Source organism: Dermacentor andersoni, chromosome 11, assembly GCF_023375885.2.
Source record: "Dermacentor andersoni chromosome 11, qqDerAnde1_hic_scaffold, whole genome shotgun sequence".
Classification (NCBI taxonomy): domain Eukaryota; kingdom Metazoa; phylum Arthropoda; class Arachnida; order Ixodida; family Ixodidae; genus Dermacentor; species Dermacentor andersoni.
Genome location: NC_092824.1, coordinates 64,457,716 through 64,479,560, shown reverse-complemented (window position 1 = coordinate 64,479,560; position 21,845 = coordinate 64,457,716). Strand labels below are relative to the sequence as shown.

At 47.7% G+C, this 21,845-nt stretch overlaps 1 protein-coding gene and 1 long non-coding RNA gene across 2 annotated transcripts in view; one reads left to right on the top strand and one right to left on the bottom strand.

Moving 5' to 3' along the window:
• LOC140214256 (uncharacterized) overlaps window positions 1–21,845 on the bottom strand; it is a 100,859-nt gene that overhangs the window by 37,956 nt on the left and 41,058 nt on the right. The window lies entirely within an intron of this gene.
• LOC140214153 (beta-1,3-galactosyltransferase 1-like) lies at window positions 8,754–10,824 on the top strand. Its single transcript, XM_072285510.1, has 2 exons — window positions 8,754–9,404; window positions 10,726–10,824. The coding sequence occupies exons 1-2, from the start codon at window positions 8,754–8,756 to the stop codon at window positions 10,822–10,824; spliced, it is 750 nt and encodes a 249-aa protein (XP_072141611.1).

Below are 21,845 nucleotides of genomic sequence, written 5' to 3'. Positions count from 1 at the left end.
ACGGAACGCCAACGAGGAATCTGACCGCAGCTTCGAGCTCGTAACCTCGTCGAGTGACACTCCTGCAACAGGCGTGACCGCTGAAAACCGCATACCGCCGGAAACTTCAACAGGATCATCCCTCGGTTGCATAACTGCCACATGTACGGCCAACATGGACAACACCCACACCGTCCCGCAACATAGAGTAAAGAACCAACTTATAAAGCCCAAACACACGGCTGCACGCACACATCACGACACTACAAGGGAGACGCCATGCTGCTACGCTGCTACGGTTGCCGGATTAAAACTGACTACTGTCACCAAGTCTAGCAAGCGTCTCAGGAGCTGGCAACCTCGGCGCGTAGCAGCATGGCGGCGCTTTTGCGGTTCCCGATTTCAATGCATGGGCCCTATGGGTAGCTTGTCCTCTAGAGTCGGTATAGTAACTCTATGAAGGAAACACGTGCGAAAGCATAGCGTTTCTCACTATAACACCTAGAGGGTAATCTGGCGCCACCGTCTATGGGAGTTTCTTAAGGGGGCACCGTGCCGTCATGGGAATGACGGTATATGTGTCTGCGAGGCTCGTGTTGGCTGGTGTTCTAAGAGGCTTCGTCTAAAACGTGGATATGGCTACGCAAATAACGCGTTATCAAAGTAAAATCTTCATAAAATGTTTCCATTCATGCATATTACATCTTTACTCACCCACGATGCATGACCAAGCGAAGAAAAGCAAGAACAGACGACCAACTGTTTCAAAGCGAGCGCGAACCTTGTCGTCTGTCCTCCAACTTTAGCGGCCCGCTGATACTTTTTACGTAACATGTAGTTGTACACACAATAACAAGTTCTCATAGTTAAATAAAACATGTTTTCGCGTAATAATAAAGCTAAAACAGCTTTTCACGTGCTGTTCTAGTAGAAAATGAATCACTGTGACAGACTGAACGGTACTTGCCAAGCGGGTCTTCAAGGTGTTCTGTCTCTACGAGAACGATGCCAATCCGAATCCACAATATACCGGCATTCCCATGCATACCACAGCGCAGCAGCGCCAGATTTCCCTCTAGGTAATGTAGTGAGAAACTCTATGTGCGAAAGCGATGCGGAAGGTACAGAGTCGCAGTTTCACACACAATTCTTCAATCTTGCTGTTTGAAATGGAGCTTGATAAATACACTTTGGAATAAATTTCGCTGTCTAATTACCGGAGGACTGTTTTAATTGTAATGTTCTGTAAGTTTAAGGGCATATATGTAGTAAAAAAGACAATTTGTGTCGTTGGGAGTTAGGCTGTCTGACAACCCGGAAAATGCGGCGCGATGACGCCGCTCCTTTTTTTCGTACGGGTACAGTACGGGCTCGCGCGTCTGCGGCAACGCGGGCGTTTGCCGAGCGTCGCGCTTTTCGCTCGCGAAAAACACGCCATGCGGTTCCAGCTTATTAGAGGCCCAAGACGTGCTTTGTCGTTTTCCTGTTGCTTAGTATTTTAAGACGGCGAGTAAACTTCAACCAGCAAAACCAGCGCGACGCTCGTTCTCGTCTCTTGAGCCAGCAAATACGATAGCCGACACAAGCGTGCGACGCTGGCGATGCCGCCAGAGCAAAACACGACTCTAACTTCGCGCCGCGCATCGACAGTACAAGAATACAAGACGAAACGCGCACCAAGGTACCCTCTTTCCCCCTCCTCTCCTGGCGCGCGCACTTCTCCCAACGCCACTCTAGGTGGCGTTCCTTATCCCCGCTCCCTCTTGTAGCTCTTGGGTTCAGCGAGAACAGGGGCCGAATCTTATAACGGTTCGGTTGGGGAACCGTTCCTTTGGCCTCACCTGATTGGCCAAAATTTTGAATACGTCACAGGTCGTCAGAGGCAGCGGGGCGGTATCACAATTTTTGAATACGTCACGCATCTGTCAATCATCTTCAAAGCGAACCGGTCGTAGGAACCGGCGAAGGGGTAGTCCGTTTTGGGCACGGAGTAAGACATATAGGAGGTGAAACTCCCGTCAGCGCGAGCGGGCGCGGGCGATCAGATAAAGTCACAATTGTTGCATGCGCCGACGCTACCGTATACAGTGGCGGCACCATGCGGCGCGTCGTAGAAGCCGCAGCGAAAAAAAAAAAAAAAGCAGCGCCCGGCAGGCGGCTCGGCGGCTCCGGCAGCTCCGGCCACTCCGTGGTAGAAGTCAGGCGCGCGCGGCCGAACGGGAGCAACACGCTCAACCGGTTGCCCTGGCAACCGAAACGGCGGTAATTTCTTCCCATGCCGCCAGGTGCCGCCAGCATGAAAACATATCCGCGGGCTTGTGACCTTTACTGGTCGCCGCAAACAGCGGAGTTTCCACTCCTAAATATTTCTTGCTCCGTGGTTTTGGGTTCCGTTGCTGTGGCTTGGCTTTGGCTTGTGACCCTGGCCGCGCGCGCCGGTCGCGCGACCCCGGAGACACGCGGGCGTTGCGCGCGCGTGCGTTGGTTGCTTCGGAGGCTATTACTTGCCTTCGTCGTCTGCTTGGCGTTCCTCTTTCGGTGTCGACCACGGCTGGAAGCGCGATACACGTTCGAAGAAGTGACGGATAATGAGTTGCACCGCCCTTGCTGGCTTTCTAAGTAAACCTTTTGCAGGCTACGCTATCAAATGGAGGGGACTCAGGTGCAAGCGTACGAATGGCCATTTCACGCAGAGGAAGGAATATTGCGCGCTGCGGTTCATCGCCACCGGCCTGCAGCTCCCAGAGGTAGGTCGGACGTGAAGTATTCATCGGAATGACCTAGATCTCTGCTGCTGACACTGTCCACAAAGTTGCTCTCGCAATTACTGTGTTGGCCGGTTGAAGGGCTGGGTCAGCTTTCCCGTGACCTCAGCTTCAAAGCCAATGCCAAGGAGATATTTGCATGGTGAGATCGAATTCTCAGTGCTATCGCCAGCGTGAATAGCTCGCAGATCGCCGTTCAGCAGTCAGGAGGGTTCAACCTAGGCTCGTTCAGCACTTCCTTCGTTCGGCTGATAAAACTATACAGTCAGGACGGGAAGATATTGTGGAGATCTCTTATTTGGCTGCCTTTTTTTTCTCTGGTTCGGGAGTGCCGCACTTACTCAATTTTACGGCACAGCGCGCACCGTCAGCACCACACTCTTCGATTTGACTTCGCGCAGGCAATGCAGGGCCCGTGTATCGTAATGTTCTATTTCAAGTTCCATTGCTTTTATCACGCGACGCGCCGTGGGGCTTATCGCAGGGACAGCGGCAGCGCGGCGGCGAGCGAGTCATGTCCGAGCCGATGACGAAGGTCGAAAAAAGATGGAAAATTGATATAGTCGGCTAGTAAAGGTGTCCCTAAGAACCAGTTCATGGTTTTGTCGCGCTCGCTACTTGAGAAGTGCCGGCAGTACGTTCCTGTTGCGTGCATCGTGCGAGCTCCTGGTAGCAGACGACAAAGCGCTGCGCTCTGCCAACTCATTTACGCTTGCGATACCGCCTGTCGGCTGAGAATGAAAAAAAATGACATTAATAAATTACGTCTGCATTGCGTAAACGCCCGGCACCACACGTTTATACTTCAGAACTTGGCGTATAATATTTAATTTATATTTTACATTTATTTAGCAAGCAGAAACATTCTGCAATTCCTCGATTAGCTCGTCATATAATGACGTACACTTCAGAGGTGGCACCCTCTCATCTATTGGTCGCGTCCTCCCCTTCTTCCACCGCCGGCTTGGGAGTGGCACATCTAGTGACGTAAGCGGCGAAGCGAACGGTTCGTATTCCGAACCGTTATAAGATTCGGCCCCAGGGCATAGAGTTTCCTACAAAATTACTAGAGGGAACTCTGGCGCTGCAGTCGTTGTCCTACCATGGGAATGATGGGAAGTACATGGATTTGTCTGATCTTCGTGCTTGTGGATTCAGACGTTCTTGTGGCTTTGTATATTACGCTATATAAATATTATTGTCGTATATTCCGGCGCAATTTATATTCTTCGAAATGCAGAAGACGCCGGGAACGCGTACAGTTTCTATTAATTGCAACGATTGAGCTTGTCCAGGTGGCCAAATCGAAACGCGCCAAGCGTCTCAAGGCACTGGCACACCCGCGATAAATTCATAAGGGCGTTTCATTCGCTTATCGATACGTACGTCCGTGGCTTAATGGTTTCAATATGAGGCTTCTGTGCTAGAGTCCCTGTGTTCGAATCCTGCCATCGGGCAATTTTATTTATGTTTATTTAATTATTTATTCCGGAATATACTGTTGAAAATGACGAGTTAACAAAGTCACAATGCCGTTTGAAGCCAAAAGGACGAAGTTTAGGCAAATCCATGTACTTCCCCCATAACTCCCATGCTGAGACAACCGCTCCCATTGCAGCTCCCGTAGACACTAGCGCCAGAGTTCCCTCTAGTATTTCTTGTAGGAAACTCTATGGAACAGGGGAAAAGTAAACATGTTCGCAATAGAGATCAGTAAGAGGTGATCGGAAGATTGGTGGAAGTAGAGAAACGACAAAAATACGGACACGTACAAAAACAAAGTTCACAATAAGAGGTCAGAAAATTTGGTTGTGGGAGTTCATAGCATTTTTTTTTTTCTTAGGTAGGACATTGGCAGTAGGACATTGGCAAGAGCTTGGTGGCGCAACCCACCGCCCTGTTCCAAAGGGGACGCTTCTAATTCTGTTCTAAAGGGGACGATTCTAATCTCGCGGCTGAAGTCAGTCCGGTGTTTTATGTAACAGTAGTTAAGTACTAGAAACTTAACCACGGCGTGAAGATAAATAAAACTTCTACACAACCACCTCTACTAGGATATAAAACCAATGCCATGAACCACTGTGCATTTGGGAGTCGAGCGCGCTAACCGCTGAACTATCGAGCAACTTCTTTTTTTCTCATTCATGTTATTTATTAACGTGCGCATATTCTCATGACTAAGTAATATGTTCTCTTATAAGAAAACTATCGACCCTAAGAATTACAGACACTATGACGCGATAGTGCAATAACCACATATGCACACTAGTGACATTCACTGTCACAGGCCCAAAGCACACACTCAATGACAGCAATAAAACACGCTTTTCAGATTACCTGGGAGTTCACCAGAACAAGATGTTTTACTAGAAGGTTAATAAGAATGAACACCTCACCAAGATGGGGTACCAGTCCTGGTGAAGTGCCACAATCATCCTAAACATTGTTAGATGGATTCATCGTTAACATCCTTTAGACGAATAATCATTAGAACAAAAAGCACTCTCGAAGAAATAGTCCGTTCTGTGTTACGGCCTGACACACCGCTTTTCCACAAACTGTACATTATATTTAAAAAAAAAACAAATCAAACAGTACTTCATCGCAAGGAGCTGGCCACTGGTATCGCACAATGCGGAGATTCATGCTGAAGTTCTTTTTTAGAGTTATGCGAAATATATCCGAAACCAGGATGGCGCCGTTGCACGTAATAAAAATAACGTTCTATCGTCTCCAGTACACACCATAAGCGGCTATTTAGCTGAAGCAACGAAAATACCTTTTATTTGCAAGCACGATTTAACCGCAAGGTTTCAAAGAGAAGCTTATAAAGGAATGCCTATCAATAAGGAGAAATATACATTTCGCGAATAATTTCCACTACCTCGTTACCTGTACAAGCGATGTTAATGAGAGGTAAAAAGAGGGCGGAAAAGTGCGGATAATAAATCGTTGTATATACAGACCAGATTTTTGTAAAGCCTCGTAGTGCGAGTGTCAGCCGCGGCGCTACTCTCGACACCAGGTGCTTCCTTCTGGCGAAGACTGCGGGACAAGGGAGAAAATGGCTGGACTTGCGGTGCATGTTCACCTGTTCTGGTGTTTTAGACATGTTCCTAACGCATCTGCTGAGCTGTTTGTTTTCTGCATCTTCTGAGAAGCGGGATGTACAAAATTCTTTTGTCCTTAACATATCTATTTGGGCCTGTTGGTACGCCATGATATTGGTATGACAGGTTATTGATCATTATCAGAAAACAAATATAGTTAATGATCAACAGCCTGGCAAGGAAACAAGAGTTCAGGATCGCCAATCAGCCTCCAGACTCTGAAGGAGAACCTAGGTCAATTACTCACAGGGGACCCTGATCATGGGAAGGAAACTTACAGAAGAATAAAAATGGGTTGGCGCGCACTCGGCAGACATTGTCAGATCCTGACTGGGAGCTTACCATTACCATTGAAACGAAAGGTGTACAATCAATGCGTCCTACTGGTGTTGACCTATGGGGCAGAAACTTACTGACATGGAACGAAGAATGTTAGCCGTAACGTTAAGGGACAGGAAGAGAGTGGTGTGCATCAGAGAGCAAACATGGAAGGCCGACATTGCAATTGACATGAAAAGAAAGAAATAGAGATGGCCAGGCCATGTAATGCGTAGGTTATATAATCGGTGGCCCGTTAGCGTTACAGAATCGGTGCCAAGAGAAGGGAAGCGCAGTTGAGAATGGCAGAAGACTAGGCGGGGTGGTGAAATTAAGAAATTCGCAGGCGCAAGTTGGAATCGATTGCCACAGGAGAGGGGCAAATGGAGATCGCAGGGAGAGGCCTTCGTCCTGCAGTGGACACAATATAGGATGATGATGATGATGATGATGATGATGACGATGACGACGACGACGACGATTATGATGATGATGATGATGATGATGATGATGATGATGATGATGATGTATGCGACAAGTATGTGCAGCCTTGCGCATAGAGGACACGGACGCAATAAAGAACGACGGGACACAAGTCCGGCGGCACTGACCTTCGTTGTCTACACCAACATCCAGCGAGAAAGGACGCGGCTGATGCAACAGCCCTGCGACGTACCCGGAGACACGAGGGAAGCTTGTGTTCAAGTAGTGTGCATACGCCGCACTAGTTTTCCACGGCGCCTGAAAGAACGACATTCGGTAATGGCTTCACATGCAAAAACGACTTGGTGCCCAGCATGTTCACTCATGCGGGTATTTGTTCTGCTGCCGTAAACTACGCAATAACGCGCGTTCTGCCTTCCTACGATGCGTGCTTGGGTAGCAGAGCTGCTTACGGCCATACGGAATTTTTTTGTCTACTCGGTTCGCTTTCCGGAAGGAAAGCTCGCGGAGGTCACGGCGCTTTCGTGCATTTTGGATACAAAATAAAGGTGAGCTGAAAGCCATCGGGTGCGCGTGTCGACTTCGTAACTTGCGCAGCGATTGTTCCGTTAGGGCAAGTGTAACGAGACTTGACTAAGAAGACGTAACGTAACGGTTTCCGTGTCCTGTGTCTTTCGTGCACGTGAATCAGCCGCACTTGAGCACTCGCGCCCGCGAAACAAGCAAGCCGCATATGACTAGCGTGCACAGAAACAGGGCTGCGCACGAGTCGATGCCTCGCTGTTTTGTTTTAGAGCACAGCTCTTGATGGCCCGTTCCTGCAGCGAGCGGCGGCGGCGTCCCCTGTAACCAAGCGAACGAGCACAAAAGCGAGAGATGAAATAGCGACCGCGGAGCAGCAGATGAAAGGCGCGAGCCGCGAACGACGGAGACCAATGAGAGCGGCCTCTTCAGTGACGTGCGCGCGGTAAACTGGCTTCATGCAGACTCGTCCGAGCGCTCTTAACAAAACTTCGTTTCATGCATTGAAGCACAAAAGTAACTGGAACGCCAATGCATTTATCCGCAAAGTTCGGGAATTAATATCTCGAAACTGGTGTCATCCTGAGAATTCATTCCAAGTGGATCCGCCTTGTGCACTCCACGGCCAGAATTCGTAAATTGCAATATGGGCCATAAGGTCATTAGTTAAACACTTTATTGGTGAATGTTTTCTTAGTCGATAATACATTTCAATTTTTTGTGCAAGTACTGTCCGCCTCTTCGAGTAGACCAGCTCATGAACCAGAACTGTACTATCTGCCATAAGCAACGTTCAAAATTTTTGAAAATGTTTGCTGAAACACCCTTGTATAATATAGAATTTTCAGCAACTTACCCTGAGGATAATGATATATAAAAGCCACGCACGAAACATTCATAGCGCGCGCCCATTCACGTAATCTCCTCTTTTACTTACGTGCACGACACAACATACGGTGCATCTGACGCCGACATCGGCCGCGAAAGCACGCGGCTACTGGCAAAGCGAGGCAAGGCATTTCAGAAAACTAACAGCGTAATGTCACATGCAGCCACCCTTAAACCACGTGTTATCGCTAGATGTCGCCCGCGCCGTCGCGTGAAAGAACGTCGCCTGTTCTAGACAGGCATCTTGCCCTTTGTGCGTGAACAAAAACTGTAGCTCGAGCAGGGCTCTTGCTGAAGCAAGCCCTCCAAATGTCATAGTGCACGCCCAAGAACACTTAAAATATTTCTTCAATGAGGCTAGACAAGAAGGCTAGTTCAAACCACTTGCTAGCACAAGGAAGAACATAACGAGAAAAATGACGCACCTGTCCTACGACCGACGCTTAAGCAATAAACAGCTGAAAAGGCGAAACAAACAAGCAATAAAAATACAAAACGCTGTCGCCACATGTTAGCGACGTCACAGGTGCAACAGAAACGGTATGTGAAACTGACTTTTCCCTTGGCGATTTTAATTCCTAACCTCAACATGAAAGGTATCCATGTAGCTCGTACGCTTTCTATACTCTCAGCGCTCTCCGTTGGTTTTGTCACCATACACTACAAGTATGCCCGTTATCAGACTAAACGATCTTCCTCGTCGACGCATTGCGGTCCTGGAAATACGATGCCTAGCTTCAAGTACGTAACACAGGCGGCAAAATTTTGTGAACGGGCTGCTAAACGAACATCGGTGCTTATCGGTGTTGTTTCAACGACGGACCACTTCGAGGCTCGAGCAGCGATCCGGGATACGTGGGGCGGCACGGCCCTCAAAATGGACTTCGTTGTCATCTTCCTGCTGGGAAAGACACTGGACCAGGAAGTACAGCGCAAGGTATTCGCAGAACAAGGCCTTTACGATGATATCGTTCAGGGAGACTTTCTCGACACCTACAGGAACCTCACCTGCAAGACTGTGATGCTGATCCGCTGGGCTCGGGAAAGGTGCTCGGGGGTTAATTTTGTGCTGAAGACCGACGACGACATGCTGGTCAGCGTATGGGACCTCGCCGTCGTCGTCAACGGTTTGGAGGGAGTCAAACGCACAATGTGGGGTCATCTGTATCGCGATCATCAACCCCATCGCAACGTATCCTCCAAGTGGTATGTGTCTAGGAAAGAATACGCGCCAGATACATATCCCCCATTCCTCTCGGGGACCGGATACCTAATATCTGGTGACAGTATTGCCGCACTAGAGGAGCTCACGCACGACGAGTGCTTCTTCCCTCTCGAAGACATCTACCTGACCGCCATCGTTGCGGAGAGAGCTCAAGTGAGTCGTTTAGGTTTCGATGGCTTCTCCAATGAACACAAGCGGTTCCATCAGCCGTGCTCGACCCCCAGGGTGATAACGTCTCATGATTGGAGCGCAACGGCGTTGCGAGCCGGATGGAGTCGCGCTGTCTCCCGGTTGGACTTCGCGCTGTGCGCGGGAATAAAGAAAAGCCAGATGGTGTCGTAGACCAGAAAAAAATGTGTGACCCCTTGTTGTGTTCATTTTGGACATTGTAAACAGCGTTGCGCTAGATAGGTAGGTAGAGTTAGCACAGCCCCACTGCATTTCACATGTTATCGTAGCCTGTTTCGTAGACGCGGCACAGTACCCGTTCAGAACGACCGCTGCCAGCACGGTCAATAAGCAAGGTCAAGTCACAAACGCTCTCACAGTCAAGGCCCACAGGTCCGAGAGAGCAGAACAGCAGGTCGCCATCGCACTCTTGCTCACAGACACGACCACCACCCACGTATACACCTATTTACGCTCGGCCGTCAAAATATCTCAGAAAGGAGCCGTTGCAACACAAGCACTACAGATAGTCAGTACATCCGCGCCGCAGCAGCATCACACCCTCTGCTGGTTCCCGGCACACCTCGGAGAGATCGAGGACGCCACTCCCAATCTAAGTGAGATGGCTCACAGGAGCGCGCGAGACCTAACCCTCCGCGACGCCACCCATTCTGGTCGTGACCATCCCAGCGAGGATCGGGACCCTCCCTCCACATACGAAATCACAAAGCACTTTTATCTAGACCGCAGAATATACAGCATACCTCACAATAAGCTCACCAGGCCTCAAGCCCTCACGTTAAGAATGCTTCAAACCAACACGTACCCCACGCAGAACAGACTACATCACTACATCCCTGACCTACACACAACATCATATTGCCGAAATTGCCTTAGCACACTAGACGTATATCACTTGCTCTGGCTGTGCGGTCGGACCCACGCAAACAAAAATCAAGACTCCACCAGGCTACAAGAAGCATTACGCAGCACGGGCCTGGCGGAGCAGCACTGGGCCGTCCAGCGAGCCCACGATGCGGCCAGAAAGTTACAACTCCTGGTCCTACGTGGAAGTAGCACGCTCTATGGGGTCTTGCACCCCGTAGCTCGCTGGACCTTTCAGTAAAGTTATTCCATCCATCCATCCAGTAAAAGCGAACATTGTTGTAGGATATTACTGGCTACGGTCACAATGTGCTCAGAAATTTTGTTTTCTAACATTCCTTAGTTCATAAATTTTGACGTCGACTGTTCGATAAAAGTAATTTGAAACGTCTTCTTGTCATGTTTCTCGATTCCGGAAAAGTGCCGCTTCGCTTACGACGAGCTTCTGTTCCGGGGCCACGTAATCAGCGAATTTGGAGTCCGCCCGGACCCGCAGAAGACAGCTGCCATGTCGAAGTAACAGCAGCCCATCGACAGGAAGGCAGTGCGTAGATTCCTGGGCATGTGTGCCTTCTGCAGGCGCTTCTTCAAGGCCTTTTCACGCATCGCTGAGCTGTTGATGCATCTAACTAAATGTGGATGTGGAGTTCAACTGCCGCGCGACTGGCCGCTCGAAACACTTCGGTTTACTCGGTACACTGAGAAACAAAGCGCTAAAATTATGCGGATCCCACGCACTGTGCGAATCGATGCAAGCTAAGCTTCCTGTGCTGTTTGCTTTTGAATGACGATAATTAGCGGTGACAATGAGGGCGAGTGTTTAATCTCTTAAAGGCTTAGTCCAACAGGAGAGGGGCGAGTTGATGTTAAAAGTTACCTTGCGTTCAGCACTGCTCTTTGCGTAGGACACAGAACACATAGGGAGACGTGTTTGCTTGAGGCGTTGTTGTGCGCCACTGGTTCATTATCTCTGAGAGGGTTGAGCATTATCATTGCATCACATGGCACGTCGATTTCGTGGCAGAAGTGCGAACTTCAAGTGAATTATGGCGCTGCACATACCAAAACCACAATCGGATTATAACACGTGCCGTAGTGGCGGACTCCGGATTGATCTTGACCCTCTGTGGTTCTTTAACGAGCACCTTAAGCCTAAGTACGCGAGCGTCATTTGTAATTCTTTCCCGTCTAAATGCGGCTGCCGTGGCCGGGGTCGAATGCGCGACTGCGAGCGATGTCATAGCCGCAAAGCCACCGTGGGAACAGAAGTGTTCATTTGTCGTGCGACCGCTTCCGCATAGTGTCGCCTAGACTCTCCAGTGCTTCAATGCGGCTTTGCGTCGGCACACCTTGTGTCAGTTGTCTGCTTGACAAATCTGCATGCTGTTTTTGCTCAGAAATGGCAGAAATGTTCCGTGCCGTACTTTCCGTTTTCCCGCAACCGCTGTCGTGTCTACAATTGTAGCATTTTCTTGTCTTCTCAGGTCATCTTTTCCTTCTCCCGCCCACTCCTCCGGTACGAGAACGAGTCTTGCTTTTACAGGCCGAATAATATGTAAGCGTGGTTGGTACGAGGTTTTAATTTTCTGGCGATATACATCTGTTCAGAAAGCTATACATTTACATTCTTTATAGTCGAGTCGAGTAACGGACGGACGGACGGACGGACGGACGGACGGACGGACGGACGGACGGACGGACGGACAGACAGACAGACAGACAGACAGACAGACAGACAGACAGACAGACAGACAGACAGACAGACAGACAGACAGACAGACAGACAGACAGACAGACAGACAGACAGACAGACAGACAGACACACACACAGACAGACAGACAGACAGACACACACACAGACAGACAGACAGACAGACAGACTATTGTTATCACTATTATTATTACGTAACATAATTCGAATTTCAAACTCAGTACCAAAATTTTTTTTAAGTCTTGAAACTCTGCGACAAGTACCTCCCGCAACGACCTACGGTCGAGCACGGCCGGTACACTGGAAGTCCTAGTCGCAAGTTAGATGAAGACTTCACTGAGGCGGAAATCAGAACGGTACTCAAAGCACTCAACGGCAAGTCAGCTCCAGGACCGGACAGGGTTAGAAACAAAATGCTCAAGAACCTGGACGACAAATCTGTCACCAAACTCATGGGCGATATGAACAAGTGCTTAAGAGAAGGCCGCATCCCGGAGCAGTGGAAGAGGTCCAAGGCTATCCTCATACCCAAGCACGGAAAGCCGTTGAGCTTAGAGAACCTACGCCCAATCTCTCTCACGTCGTGCGCGGGTAAGGTCTTGGAACACGCCTTCGTGAACCGAATCAACAGCCATCTAGAAGAGACGGAAGCCTACCCGCACACCATGATAGGCTTCCGATCCCAGACCAGACCCTTGACGACAAGACAAGAAACACCAGGGCCATCCTAGGACTAGACCTGGAGAAAGCATTCGACAACGTCGCTCACGAGTCGATCCTTAATCAAGTGTCTAATCTGAACCTGGGGGAAAGGGCCTACAACTACGTGAGGGACTTTCTGAACGATCCCAAAGCCACCCTGACGGTTGGCGACCTTGAGTACGAAGAACTAACCCAGGGAAGTGCAGGTACCCCCCAGGGCTCAGTTATATCTCCGCTCCTTTTCAACTTAGTCATGCTGGGTCTCCCCAGCAAGCTACGGGAAATCGAAGGAATCCGCCACGCTGTATACGCAGACGATATAACGATTTGGGCGGACCGCAGCAGTGATGGCCAAATTGAACACGTACTAGAAACGGCCATTCACAAAGTCGAAGAGTACCTACAAGGAACGGGCCTCAAATGCTCCCCGAGCAAGTCCGAACTGCTTCTTTACCGGCCCACGCGCAGAGGCATGCCACCAAAGAGCTCCACAGGACCCCGGGAGTACGAGGAAGTCGGCCTGTACACCCAAGAGGGAAACGCAATCCCCAAAGTAAGAGGATCAACATCCTCGGAATTATCAATGAGGCCACCGGAGCTAATGGCGAAACCGTGAGGAAAATCGAAGGCAAAGTCACCAGTGCCACGAGACTCATAAAGAGAATAACTAATAGACACGCGTGCATGAAGGAAGAAAACGTCATTCGACTGATCCACTCATTCGTTGTCAGCCACATCGCCTACGTAGCCGCCTACCACAACTGGTACATCGCGGAAAAGAACAAGATCAACACGCTCATAAGGAAAACGTACAACATAGCCCTGGGCTTCCCGGAATCGACGAGCACCGAGCTCCTGGCTCAGCTGGGCATATACAACACCCTAGAAGAAATAGCCGAAACACAACGCATCTCGCAGTTCGAACGCCTGTCGACCACCACGACGGGAAGGTGCATTATGAACACGCTCGGCATAACGTACCACAACCAGCACGGCCAGAAAATGCAAATCACCAACAAAATCAGAGACAGCGTTACGGTGGCAAACATCCCAAGAAACGTGCACCCTGATTACTACCGAGGTAGAAGAGAGGCAAGAGCCGAGGCTCTGCTCCGTTGATTCGGCAGGGAAAGAAACGCGCACTTTGTCGACGCAGCCGAATATCCGAACGGCCAAAAATATACCGCCGTAGTCATAGACGCAGAGTCCAAAATCAGAACCGCATGCAGTGTGTACACCAAACACTCGGAAATAGCGGAGGAAGTAGCGATTGCGCTCAGATCCAAAACCGCGAGCTCGAGGATCATGTGGTTCCCCGCGCACGTCACCACGGAAGGCGACGCGCTCCCGAACCTAAAGGAGACGGCGCACCGGACGGCGCGAGACATGACCCGCCGCGCCGAACAGGGCAACGCCTCTCGCACGATAGCGAACGCTTCTCGAGCAGAACGGGACAGGCTCACTGAATACAACGATATAACCAGTGCATATTTGAACGCCAGAAGGATATACCCACCGCCGAGTCCCAAATTGAACAGGAGGCAGGCCGTCGCCTGGAGACAACTCCAGACGAACACCTTCCCTAATCCATTCCGTCTGAAACGTAGCTTCCTAGATAAGCATCAGGACGACACGTGCAAACTGTGCCAGGAAGGACCAGCAACACTCAAACACATGCTGTGGGAGTGCAATATAGTTATAGGAGGGATGGCAGTTACTCCGGAGACCCTGTCGTCGAGTCGGACCGCCGCTCTGTGCAGCTCAGACCTCGGATACCAGACGTGGGCAGTCCAGCAAGCCCGTGAGGCGGCGTTGAGGCAGGGCATTGACGTTCCCCGTGGGAGACCTGAGCCCGGGTCACGTTAAACCTCGCCGGACGTACAAGAAAGTTGTATCCATCCATCCATGTATCCTTTTATTGCGATTAACGTTCTTTAGGAACTTAGCCTAGCTTACGGTATATCTTGGCTGTCCGCGCGTAACCTCTTTCCCGCCAACTGGGTATCTGCCACTGCTCAATGGCAAAAAAAGAAAAAAAAAAGGCCTCGCGCATGACGCGTTTCAATAATGGCGATACGGTACGTGTCACTGCACTGCTCCAATGCTCATCGCATTGACGTCAACATGCATCGTGAAATAGATTCTGCCGGATCTTTTTCTTTATTACTATTAGAAAGGCCACCGAGGAAAAGAGGCTGGAAACATGATACAAACCGGTGACTGAAGCAACTCCTTGAAACGTATTCTCAGAAGTACACACCATTCAGTTTCGAGCTAACACTTTTCAAAGGGCAAGCTAACATTAGTCAAAGCGTAAAATTTCTGAGACAAGTGTTCGAAAGTGGATATCTGGCTGTTGCCAGCTGTTTCGAAGTGTCGAGAGAGAGCTACACGTCAAGCCGAGCTTGCGCTTGAAGAAAATGGCACGCATGATAAGTGTGATGCCTGGTGAAACTAACGCTTTTGGCATAATAAGAAGCGGTAATAATAACTGCTAAACCATCGTTTTATCTTTCACCAATTTTCAATCGGTATACTAGATTTGTAGTTTGGTATTCCCGGTATGCTCGGTTAACTAGCCACCTATTTTATATTTCTTAGTAATAAAGCGCACGTTATGGGTTTTCTGTAGCCAAATCATTTGGGTTAATTGCAACCTTTGCAATATATCAGGTCCTTTGTTTTAGCTGCACAAAATTTTTTAAAATTTGCATATGGCATAAGCTACATTTTAATGTATTTTTCTGTGTCTAGCGTTCTTTCCGAATCCACGAAAAGAACCACAGTGAACGTTTTACTTAAAGGTGGCGACAAGATAAATGCAGCCAGATATTTACCTATTTGCGTTGTCGTAGCTTTTTCTAAGGGTCTAGAAAAAAAAGTACTTTTCGCGTATATATCATGATTTCTCGAAGTTAAAAATATTTTAACCGTATCACAGTTTGGACTCATAAAGGGTCGTTCTTCGGAATCAACTCTATTAACTATAAAATAAGCAATACCGAAATATTTTTAAAGTAATATTTTCAGTTGCGCCTGTTTAATGATTTTACTAAAGCTTTAGAGTCTGAATCCCGTCGAATTACCATACCAATTGTCATGGGAAGCCTATTGAATTACTAGGATTCGACTCATTTAACCATAGACGGTCAGTTTTCCTGAAAAATATTGAATAGGGGTTTTTACCAATGTTATATGGAGTGCCTCAGGGAAATATACTGGGCCGCCGCTTTTAAAAGCCTATAAACGATGCCATTCACATTGACCAAACAGTAAAACTTGTTATTACGCGGATGGCAGGTGTTTAGTAATTTCTTGTTTTTATACAAATGACCTAAAATTAAAATGTAATATTATTCTTCAAAACCCTTCTTATGGTAAATGTCAAACTGTATCAATATCAATCTGAAGAAAAGGAAAGTGTTTATTTTTCAGAGACAAAATTTATACGCCAAAGTATGTCGTGAAATATGACAATCAAATGTATCGAAATCGTCAACGACCACAAAAAGTCTTGGAGTGCTTTTCCGGTCACATCTTAGCTCAGAAGTGCCGGCAGGTGGCCGCTGCAGAAACATTCAAGTACAAGGCGCCCTTTCTCGTTGCCAACAACTCCTGCCCGTAAATTTTTTATGTTCTTTGGCGTATCGCATTAATTATTGCACATTGATATTGGTTACGAGAACAAAAGAAAACATCGAGACTTTTCTTCCTACAAAAAAGAAACGTCAAGGCAAGTTGCAAACCACGATAATTTTGCTTGAGCCTGAAGGTCATTTCTAAACTTTATTATTGTAAGTGTTGAATATATGTATAATTTTCGTATTCTACGCGCATTTTATTTTGCTTCTTCAAATGATGTTAAGTATTTCCTCACGAGTCTCGCATCTTCGATGATAATGATTATGAGTGGGGTATATTGCGCCAAGGACCAGAAGTGGCCAACTAGACTCATTCTTAAATGAATAATGAATATCAAGACGTGGATGAAACACGGCTGTATAAAGGCCTAAAAAAATGTTCGTTAGAAAGAGCGCAAATACATTCGTAACAAAACTAGGCAATGATACATGACTTATACTATGGAGAAACGACGTACAACGAAGAGGTGATTTACTAAAATTTCGCTACAAGTAGCACTACTCCCTCACGAAGGTCCTGAAGCACAAGGGCCTTGAAGCATGTGCCATGTAGATCGCCACCATCGCAGCATCAGCCTCTCGTGAGAGGATGTGCTGCGAATATCGTTGGCTTATAACGCGCAATAAATCGACATCTTGTAAAAATTTAACACTGATTTGTTGGTTCTGCTCCCGGAAACAATACCGGATGAAGTGGAATGTGGCATCGGTACGCTGGGTGAAAGTGCTTTTTTTCGTTCAGCTTCTGCTTCCCGACACTCCACCAAGACATGGAGAACGGTCAGCCTCTCACCACAGCTACCACAGAGGGGAGTTTCACCACCAGTCAACAAGAACGAGTACCGTGTGTGTGTCCTATTCTTAGTCGACAGAACATGACATCAGACTGTCGCGCTTTCGATACCGAAGGCCAATTTGGTGCGTTCGGCTTAATTAAATGAAGTTTGTTAGAGGTTTCACGGTCCCAGATGGACTGCCAAAAGTTTCTCAGCGTTCTGCGCAAGAAAGCTTCAATTCAGTGAGAAGGATAACTATGTTAGTGCTACATGCTCTCGTTGTTATGGATGTAGCAAGTTCGTCTGCAAGCATATTGTCCACTACGCCTCTGTGGCTTGGAACCCAACATACAATAAGTTGGTCCGACTCATACATAGTACACAGACGTGAGGTCTCGACTACTGGATTTTTGTGTTTCCGTAAAGACACTGAAGCTCTCACTGCAATTAGGGAGTCTGTAAATCCTTGCTGTTCACATCTTCTCAAGTGTATATGCGCCCTACAGCAGTTCGAACTGTTCCGAGACTTTGCAATTGTTATGGATTGGAATGCTCGCAACACAACTCACCTACCATTCTGAACAATACGAGTTTTAAAAGGCATGAGTTTGAAGCAGGCTAAAATTGTTTCGTAAACATGCAGTAAGTTTCTTTTTTACGTTCAGAATTTTTGTGGTGTTCTCCCTTTAATTATGAGGCTGGCTGTAATCTTTTTTTCAGTATTGCATAAATTGCAGTGCTACACGTCGTTGCAGTGTCACTTATGTGTACATGAAACATACCGTTTTTACCTATTTGCACTTAGTCTTCTTCACTAAAGCTTTCATTGCTTTGTTTCTTGTGCCTATTTTTTTTATCCTTACCTAGTTCTTCCGTTATTGTTTTGTAATTGTATGGATGCTGCGATGTCGTGTCTGTTTATATAAAAACGTTCCATTAGTACGTATTTCCTCAAATGTTATTCTTGTTTTTTCTAGCCAAAAGTTTTGTGTGCGTGTGCTAAAATGAATGGTGTATTGATTTTTTTTCTTTCTTATCTGCTTCTGTTCCTTTATTTCATTGTATGCATGCTGTTGCAGGGTCGCTTATGTGTACATGAAAACATACAGTTATTACATATCAGCGAGTTTTCTTTCATGGCATTTTTTCTTTCTTTTTAAACAGCCGTTTTTTTTTTTGTTAAATGAAAGCTGCAAATTTTTGTTTTTCTTTCCTCTGCTCCACCTTGCTCTACTACCACTTCATAGTGATTGTATTCTTACCTGCGTTGTTACTTACTGCATAGTAAGGGATCAGGTGTCGTCAAGCGGCTGATTACGCTTTTTACACCATTATTCCTTCCGGGAAGCTTTCCGGAAAACAAACCGATATGAATTGAAATAAACTGAATTGAAATTCTTGTCCTTCCAACAGAAACGAAAGAAAATAATACATTATAACAAGTGAGCTTTAAAGAAAATGCCTTCCTTAGCGAGTCACCACATTTCCCGCATGGGGTATGGCTGTTTCTAATTTGTAGCCCCTTTCACAAACCGATCCCGGAAGTTGTGCAGTTTAAGAATTATGCAGATCACGCACACTGTGGGAATCGATGCAAGCGAAGGTTTCCGTGCTGGATGATTTGACTGACGATAATTAGCGGTGATATTGACGGCTAAAGCTTAATTTCTTCAACGTTTAGTCTAACACGAGAGTGGTGAGTTGATGTTAAACGCTACCTTCCGTGCACCACTGCTATTTGTCTGCGTAGTACACAGAACACATAGGAGGAGGTGTTTGCTTAAGGCGTTGTTGTGCGCCGCATTTTATAACTTTTGAAGGGGTTGAGCATTGTCATTGCCTCACATAACACATCCCACCGTGGCAGAAGTATTACACTTGAATTGTCGTGCTGAAACCACAATCGGATAATGAGGCACGCCCTAGTGGCGGACTCCGGATTAATTTTGACAGCGTGATGTTTTCTAACGTGTCCCAAAACCTAAGCGCATGTGCGTTTTCTACTTCACCCCTGTCGAAACGCGGCTGCCGCGGTTGGGACCAAATCCGCGACCTCTGGCAATGCCATAGCCACAAGGCCATCACGGCGGGCATAGTAGTGTTGATGTGATGGTCGACGGCGTCCGTAGTGTCGCCTGGATCCTGCGGTGCGCTTTAATTAATGCGACTCTGCTTCTACACGCCCTGCGTAGTTTTTCCGCTTGACATATTTGCATGGAGTTCATTTTTTCAGAAATAGCAGCAACGTACTGCACCGTACGTACCATGAACTTGAGCTGATCCAGTTTCCCCGCAACCGCTTTGCCTTCTCACGTCATCTCCCCTCCTCTCTTGCATTGGAACTGCCGCTTCTCCTCCCTCCTCTCTGCAGTTCTATCCATGTCCCATCTGGACTCGCACGTTAGTAGAAAGGGAAGGGCTGCAGTTTCTGCAATGCTTCTGAGGGGAGTCACGAATAATTACAGCTGTCAAGAGGCTAATTTGGCGATGCCCAGGGAGCCCCCAGGGCCCTGTGCACATTTGACGTGGTAAGAGGCGATAGGAGGATTGGTGGAAGAAAAGTAAGGAAACGACAAAAAACGGAGAAGTACAAAAGCAAAGTTCGCAATAGGGGATCAGAAAACTTGGTTGTAGGAGTTCACAGTGTTTTTTTTCATTTTTTCTTTCTTAACTTAGGTAGGACATTGGGCAGTATAATAGCAAGAGCTTGGTGGCGCAACCCACCGCCCCGTTCAAAAGGGGACTCTCATAATATCCATCCATCCATCCATCCATCCATCGCGGTGGAGTCCAAACGAGTTTCACGCGTGGCCTTTCCTATCTGATTCGAACCCCCCTCCCCCGACGCAGTGGGCTGGACAGCAGCAGCTACAGCAGCAGGAGCAGCGGGAAAGTCGAAGGAAGAGGCAAACAAAGCTCCGCTTTAAAAAATTGGCAATGGCTGAGCTCGGCAATGCCAGGATATACGCAGCGAAAGTTAAGGCATAGCGTGGTTAGCCTTGGTTAATCTTGGTTGCAAGTCCAGGTTAGCTTGGTTGCCTAGCTCTGTGGTGGCGTTTAGCCAGTCGTTCGACGCGCTGTTCGTCTGCTTCCGGGGCGATTCTCTCGTTTCGATGTCGATTCCAGGCCTACTCCTGCTTATCAGAATTTTCGCCGTCCATACTGCCGCCTCTACTGTGGTTGCGGCGCACGCGAGCTCTCCTTTTCAATCCTCCGACATGTTATCAGGCATGCGACGCGGCTGCCGAAGCGAGCGGAGGTGAACGCAACGACGAGGAACGCGGTGTGATGAGGAACGCGCTGTGACGTCATGTGCCTCTTCGGAGCACCGCCACGGCGAAATCGCAAGTTCGCGGCCAGTAAAGCTTTCGCTTTAAAATGCGCGCCGATCCCGGAGGCACAGCAGTCCGGCGATTCTCCTGCTCCCATCACACAACGGGTGACGCGACAGAGTGTCGTGCGCAGTGACTCCGCCTTCAGCACGTGGAGGAGCACTACATCGTAGAGTTACTGTGTTTCTACTACTACATCGCGCTCTACTACATCTCTGCTACATCGCGCTCGCGCCGGGGAAATTCCAGTACGTCGGGGGAGCGGCAAGGAATAAGACTAGCGCCGAAGCGGACTTTGAAAAGCCCGAAAATAAACGTGCAAAGAGTGCCAGACGTCACTATATACACACTCAAAAAAAAAAAAAAAAACTCGGCAAGCGACTGAAACTCTAGCTGACGTCAATCGAACGAAATGTCGCTCCCGCGCAGCCCACACATTAAATTATGCGATTCACGCACTCCATTCCCAACCCCAACTCGTCAAGCGATACATTTTCTTTCATAAACTTCATCTAGAGGCTGAATCTCCTTCAAACATTTTCTTAATTTTTGAGTGCAGCGTATTCTACCCAACCAAACAACACGTCTATAATTCCTTCAAACACACATCGAACTAGGCCGACCGTTTCTTTTCTAGACTGCACAACATTTTTAAAAATGGCTCGCGTCAGGTAGCACATTTCTCGTCGCTGAGCTGGATTACTCGAAGAGGAGGGCATTAGTTGAACGAAAAACAGAACCGCTTAATTGACTATTTAACGAAAACATTACTTATTAGATTTTCAATTGATTGCTGTACAGCACATCTTGCAATTTACGAATTGTAGCCTATCATTTCACAAGGCGTATCTATTTTGAACGAATTCTCAGGATGATACCAGTTTCGAGGTATTTATTCCCAAAGCGCGCGATGAAATACTTGGTGTTCTAGTAATATTCCTGTGGTTCAATGAATAAAACGGCGTTTTGCTACATTTTTATCACTTAGACAGCGCACATGTGTAAAACAGTGATATACTGAGATCACGAGGGTTGCAATGTGGGCTCGTTGGTAATGCATCTTGAAGCGGTGTGCGGTAGCGCGATTAAAAGACGGGAAAGAAGAAGGCACACAGGGACACACACAGCGCTGTGTGTGTCCCTGTGTGTCTTCTTTTGCACCGTCTTTTAATCGCGCTACCGTGCACCCCTTCAATATACTGAGAATTCTATTCAGGTAAGTATGTCTTGCACGCTAACCTGCTACAATTGGTATGTTGAAATATCTGCCATAAAGCAATTTAGAAGAATTTTAGTTATAGAAATAATGCAAATTGGCGAATTATGCATTTCGATCTTCTTAAGTTATGCCCACGTTTTTAAGCAGTCCAGATCGAGGA

Coding starts and splice junctions, on each gene's coding strand:
- LOC140214153 (XM_072285510.1), top strand. CDS start 8,754: ATGCCTAGCTTCAAGTACGTAACACAGGCGGCAAAATTTTGTGAACGG. Junction 9,405..10,725: donor TCGTTGCGGAGAGAGCTCAA/GTGAGTCGTTTA, acceptor ATTCCGGAAAAG/TGCCGCTTCGCTTACGACGA.